General features: G+C 39.0%; 1 protein-coding gene across 1 annotated transcript; it reads left to right on the top strand.

Moving 5' to 3' along the window:
* Window positions 1-423: 423 nt before the first annotated feature.
* On the top strand, window positions 424-1,365 carry LOC118529656 (olfactory receptor 4K13-like). The gene has a single exon (XM_036082592.2). The coding sequence runs from the start codon at window positions 427-429 to the stop codon at window positions 1,363-1,365; it is 939 nt and encodes a 312-aa protein (XP_035938485.2). The 5' UTR covers window positions 424-426.
* The last annotated feature ends 5,576 nt before the right edge of the window (window positions 1,366-6,941 follow it).

The raw sequence follows: 6,941 nt of genomic DNA, 5'->3' as shown, positions 1-6,941 counted from the left end.
ACTGATACGCACTGTAGAAATAGATTTCAAAATGGAAGGGTCCTCTTCTTTGCCCATGGACTAACAATAAATCTATACCTTATCCTCGAAAATGGTGGCAAAGAACTTCTAAATTCTTTCACCAACTCAGATACTTTTCTCAAGATTAGTGCAGATATGAGTTAAGTAGTGCCGACTATAATTGTCTTCAAATGTCTTAGTTTATGGCAGAAATTCCTCATAAGCTTTGCTAAGAAATTTTGTCTATTCTTTTTTTCAAAAATTTTTGGATTCAATGTTGTTCAACACTTTTGATTCTTTTTGCACATTTCAGTGGATTTTAGGGAGCAAAGTTAAGTGTATATGTATTTCATCTCTCAACTTTAATTCATAGATTTTAATCTATTTTGATTTTGTTTTAGGTAACATATGCCAACACCCAAACAAATGGAGAAACAAAATCACTCCATGGTGTCTGAGTTTATTTTGCTGGGCCTCACAGATTTTCGTGAGTTACAGATTTGCTTTTTCTTGTTTTTTTCCATTATCTACATAGCCATTATACTAGGTAACCTCATTATTATCTTGGTAGTAAAACTGGACCCTCACTTACACTCTCCCATGTACTTCTTACTGGCCAACCTTTCCTTTATTGATATGTCCCTGGCCTCCTTTGCTACTCCTAAAATGATCTGTGCCCTAATTAGTGAAAATAAGGCTATCTCCTATGAAGGCTGCATGGCCCAGATGTTCCTCCTTCACCTTTTAGGTGGAAGTGAGATGATGCTGCTTGTAGCCATGGCAGTTGATAGATTCATTGCCATATGCAAACCCCTCCATTACAAAACTATCATGAGCCATCGTGTTTGCATAGGACTTGCACTTCTGTCCTGGACCACTGGTTTTGTGCACACTATGAGCCAAATGGTGTTCACAGTGACTTTACCATTCTGTGGCCCCAATGTTGTGGATAGCTTTTTTTGTGATCTGCCTCAGGTCATCAGACTTGCTTGTACTGACACTTACATCTTGGAAGTATTAGTCATTGCATTCAGTGGACTACTTTCTTTGTTCTGTTTCATCTTCCTGTTCATCTCCTATAGCACCATTCTGATTACTGTCCGGCATCGCTCGTCCAGTGGGTCTTCCAAGGCTTTGTCCACTCTTTCAGCCCACATTACAGTGGTGGTACTGTTCTTTGGACCCTGCATCTTTATCTATATATGGCCATTCAACAGGGTATCCATAGATAAGATCCTCTCTGTGTTTTACACAATTTTCACTCCCCTTTTAAATCCAATCATCTACACATTCAGGAATAAAGACATGAGGAAAGCAATAAGAAAAATAAAGACCAAGCAAGTGAGTTCCAGATCAACCTTGTAACTGATACATTACAATCATCAAAGTCATCATCATCATTGTTGCCATTATCATCATCATCCAAAGATAATGAGGTATTTGATTTTGTATCAACCATAAGTCACATTTTTGGGAAATGGTAATCCTTCCCTACACAAGTATATATGTGCAATAAAACATCTGGAATCATGCATCAAAATACAAACCATACCAATATAATCCCATTCATATATGTTGTAATTTTCAGTTTTTTATAAACTAAATGAGATTCTAAATAAGTATTTATTGAGTTCTAACCATGGATGAGGCACTTTGCATGTTTTCTCTTCACAATGATGAAAATAGAGCATATTATTAACATAGTCTCAGTAGAAAACTGAGAATTATAAAATTTAATGAACTTGCCACAGAAATTGTAAGTACTAGACCGAGAATCAGATCCTCCCTCTAACTTCAAAATATATGCTTTTCTAATAGATTAATTTTCTATCTAAATTTTAATAACATTCATAAATTTGTTTCCCGTCCCCTCCTTTACATGTTTTCAATAAATAACTCTTTCCAACAAGAGGATAAAACAATCTCCCATTGATCTGAAGGTCAAAGTCACCAGCCATTTCAGTCTCTATACCTCTGATTTAACAGAAGAACTTATTAAGCCAGCTGAAAAGACTGATCCCAATTATCAAGGTATACTAGGATTAGTGTTACTCAGTAGGGTAGGGAAATCATGTATGAGACTCAAGTGATTCTTTGTGGTGCCTCATAATATTTGCACATCAAGTAATAACAGTAAATGAAAATGTTTTCCACAGTGGCTACATCAATTTACATTCCCAGGATAACATTAATGGTGACTAGGGGTGACTACATATATTGTGTGAGCACTGACTAATGTATAGAACTGCTGAATCAATATATTGTACACCTGAAATGAATATAATATTGTATGTTTATTGTATTTCAATAAGAAAAGTAAATGAGAAGGGCATGAACCAATAAAATTTTAAATTTAATTCACTCTACCAAGTAAGGAGTCATCATTATTGGAGATATTAGATGTAGACAAAAGAAGAAAGCAATTGGAAGTAAAAGAAAACAACCAAGGACAACTGAGTCTCGTGACCCATTAGTAGGAAAACGATGATTATAGTAACTAAGGATATTTTCCTCCTGAATTGTGTATTATGGTAAAATTGTGTATTTATGGTATTTATTAAGAAATTTCAAAATCCTTTTTTTCTTTTATTTTTCCTCACCAAGGAGATGTTGGTGATTAATTTTACTATTTAGTCTCTAGGTTATAGAATATTCCTGTGGGATTATGACTAAACTAGAGGAGATCCCAACACTACACTGAGATGGATATAGTAATTTATGAGAATATTTAGCTTTATGCTTGGAGGAAAAAGGGGAGAATGTCTTAATTTGTATGTATGATAAATGAATCTTTAGGTTGAAGCAACTGTCATTGACTGGAAGTTTAAGTAAAGGTGGATTGATGTGCATGGATGCTGAGCAACCAAGTGGGAAGATGATTCTGAATATTTCTCTTTTGACTCTCAGCCCCTTATTAGCTCCTCTGTAGTCCTCTCTCTATAGGAGATAGCTACAAGCCTGAAAATTACATTTTCTGAACTCCCTTGCAAACTTATTCTTATCAGGTTCTATCAGTGGGAGATATTAACATGATACTGGACAGCAGGAAAAAGGGAGAAGCTTTACATTCCTCTGCTTTGGGCTCAGGCAGCAGCAGTATTGGGCAACTGTGGACTCCAGAATTATTTTGGGGGGTTCAGCAGCATCAATAAGGTTGAAGGATCCAAGGCTCCTAAAGCTTCATCAAGTGCATAGCTCTTATCTTCTTAGTCAGTAATAGGATAGAGGTTTCAACATCACTAATGGTGACACTGATCCAGCAGCATTTAGGGATTCTGGGTAATGTCTCTTCCTCTTTTGCTCATCCAGCCTTCAAGGTGGTAGTTGTTTATACTTACCCTCAGTAATATCATTTTCTCCTATCTGCTCCTCATTTCTGAGCTGCAAATTTTTATTTTCAACTTTCTACTGAGCCATTCCCTGTGTATCTTGAAGACATATCAAGCCCAAAACGTAAAAACTAAATACGTTACCTACCTTCCCAAACCTGTTATTTTTCCTGCACTCCCTATTTGAATTAATAAGATCTTGATCAGATTAATGGTCCAATCCAGAAGCCAAAATTTACATCCTATTACATATATATATTGGTGCACTTAATGGTGTCATCATTCTTCTGAGGATCTGTTCACTTTTCCTCACTTTCTGTTTTACATCTGTTCTTGAGATTGCATAATTGCTACAGATATATCTTCAAGTTCACTGGTTCTTTCTTCTGACTGCTCACATCAACTGGTGAGCTCCTCTAGTGACTTCTACATTTGAGTGAGTTATTGTACTTTTCAACTCCAGAATCTCCACTCCAAAAAAATAATTTCTGGGGCACCTGGATGGCTCAGTCATCAAGCATCTGCCTTCGGCTCAGGTCATGATCCCAGGGTCCTGGGATTGAGCCCCGCATCGGGCTCCCTGCTCAGTGGGGAGCCTGCTTCTCCCTCTCCCTCTGCCCCTGCTTGTATTCTGTCTCTCGCTGTCTGTCTCTCTAATAAATAAATAAAATCTTTAAAAAAATAAAAAAATAATTTCTATCTATTTTGATACTCTCTACTTAGTGAGATATTGTCATACCTTCCTCTACCTCTCTAGGCATGCTTTCCTTTAGTTCTCAGGATATATTTATAATAGCTACTTTGAAGTTTTCTTTTTCTGCTAAGTGCAACATTGGAGTCCCCACAAAAGCAGTTCCTATTGACCTTTTATTTCATGTATGGGATATAGTTTTGTGTTTCTTCACATGTCTCATCAGCTTTGGTTAAAACTGGACTATTTTTTTTTTAAAGATTTTATTTATTTATTTGGGAGAGAGAGAATGAGAGACAGAGAGCATGAGAGGGAGGAGGGTCAGAGGGAGAAGCAGATTCCCTGCTGAGCAGGGAGCCTGATGCGGGACTCGATCCCGGGACTCCAGGATCATGACCTGAGCCGAAGGCAGTCGCTTAACCAACTTGAGACCCAGGCGCCCAAAGCTGGACTATTTTTTAATTTCTTATTTTTTAAAGATTTTATTTATGAGTGAGAGAGAGAATGCACGAGCAGGGGGGAGCAGCAGAGGGAGAAGGACAAACAAACTTCCTACTGAGCAGGGAGCCCTACATGATGTTCAATCCCAGGTCCCTGGAATCATGACCTGAGCTGAAGGAAGACACTTAATTGACTGAGCCACCCAGGCACCCCAAAACTGGAAATTTTTTATAATGTATTGTAGCAATTCTGGTTACTGATCCCTCTCCTCTCCAATACTGATGTTATTAGAATTGTTTGATTGGTTGGTTGTTTAGTTCCTTGGCTGAATTAACTCTGAAGTATATTGCCTCTGCAGTGTAGCCTATGTCCCTTCTCAGATTTCTTTCTTGTTTTTAATCTTCAGCTTGGTTACCTTTGGGGCATGATAAGACACTTACTGGTCGGTGGTTTTGCTTAAGTCTCCTAGGTCAGGTAGAATTTTATCCTTAACTAGTAGACATGTGTGTGGCTTAGAGGCTGCTATCACAGTTCAGAGTTTACATTTTTGCCCCACATTTATTCAGAGACTAATAGCTCAATGCTCTGTCTCCACTGTTTCCTGAGAAGTGCACAGACTTGGGCACTCACACTGTCTTCCAGACTAACAGGAATTTGTGTGGCTTTTTTTTTTAAAGCTTGGCTTCCTAGGAGTTGCTCTTGGTTTGGTGTTGCTTATTTTTCAGACAGTATTTAGTTAGAGGGTGTTCTTAATCTTTTTGTGTCACTGAGGCTTCCACCCTTTGTTGGTAAAACTATGTGTGGCTTGGAGAATCTTTTCATTTCTGCCCCTTGCTTTTGTCTGATTTCTCTTAAGTGGGTACAGCCACTGAGTGCACACAGTCTCCCTTATCCCCAGGGTTGATTGTGATCCCAGTAGGGTTTTTCTTGTGCCTGTCACTGTTTCTATTTTAAACTTCAGTTTGCTATGCAATTTGGTTTGTTGATACCAGTGCTTTCTTAACTGCTCTTCACCAAGAGCTCCACTGTTTCTGACATTGCACTGTTATGTGGAACTCTCCAAGCTCTGTTCCAAATAAAGCCAGGCCCCCTCAGATAGAGCTATGGAGTTTTTCATCCTTATGGCATGCCTGTCCTTCTGTGCAGAGCCTGAGTACCACCGCACAGGAGCTGAGGGCAGAGGTAGCAGCCCAATGCTCCCTAAGTGACATCCTCCTGTGTGAGTGGGCACTAGGGGAGCAAAGGTCCTGGTCACCTCAACTTGCCCCTTCTGCATGAACTTCCACTCTAAGTAAGCTGGAGGGTAGGGGTACTAAGGGGGGCCCTGGTGTTCTTATCCTGCCATGTCTAGAATAGAATTGTTGTTGTTGTTATTATTATTTTTTGCTGTACTAAGAACATTTTTTTAAATGATTGGTATTTTTACATTTTATTTTATTTTTAAAATATTTTATTTATTTATTTGAGAGAGAGAGCGAGAGCATGAGAAGGGGGAGGGGCAGAGGGAGAGGGAGAAGCAGACTCCCTGCTGAACAGGGAGCCTGATATGGGACTCGATCCCAGGACCCTGGGATCATGACCTGAACCGAAGGCAGATGCTTAACCAACTGAGCCACCCAGGTGCCCCTGTGCTAAGAATATTTAATATGAGAACCACCCTCCTACAAATTTTTAAGTGCACAATATAGTATTGTTACTTTTAGGGACACTGTTGTACAGCAGCAATTCCAGAAATAATTGATCTTGCATAGCTGAAACTATACCCATTGAGCAGCAACTCCCCATTTACTCCTCTGTCCAGCTTCTGGCCACCACCATTCTACTTCTGTTTCCATGAGTCTGACTGCTTTAAATACCTTATATAAGTGGAATCTCTGTTGTACAAGTAGGTGCAGAATGGGGAAAGATAGCCTCATCATTTCCTTGGTACTCACCTGGAATAGAACATCTTCAACACTTAAGTCCTTACCATTCCAGGGTAAAACCTAAGAACACAGTGCTAGCCTGGATCGTGCAGAGAGGGAATCCCTATTTTCTTCACCACACGTGCCTAGAGCAGATTACCCAGAGTAGAGCAGAAAAGGGCTTCTACAATATGGAGCTCGGAAAGGAGACATGATGTGGGGGGAGGCTTAAATGCTAGACTGCTATTCTTAAGATTTAGTAGATTTTCTTATATGATCATTTATCTATTTTATATGATTTGGACAATTTCTGGAGACTATACAGTATTGTTCTCTATAAGTTTCACGAGTGAAGTGTTTGTTTTGTTGGCGAGAAAGTCCACTAGGCTCCTCACTCTGCCAGTCCAAAAGTTCCTAATTTATTTGATTCTGATGTAGAACATCTGCAGACAGTATTATGGAACTCACCACTTACTCTTCAATGTGTCATCATTTGTGCACACTCTGTTACCAAATTTTCACGATTCCACCTGATACTTTAATCAGAACCTCTTCTCCATTACCCTCCATGGCCTT

This window comes from Halichoerus grypus, chromosome 8, assembly GCF_964656455.1.
Source record: "Halichoerus grypus chromosome 8, mHalGry1.hap1.1, whole genome shotgun sequence".
NCBI lineage: Eukaryota > Metazoa > Chordata > Mammalia > Carnivora > Phocidae > Halichoerus > Halichoerus grypus.
This window is presented reverse-complemented; position numbering and strand designations above follow the sequence as displayed.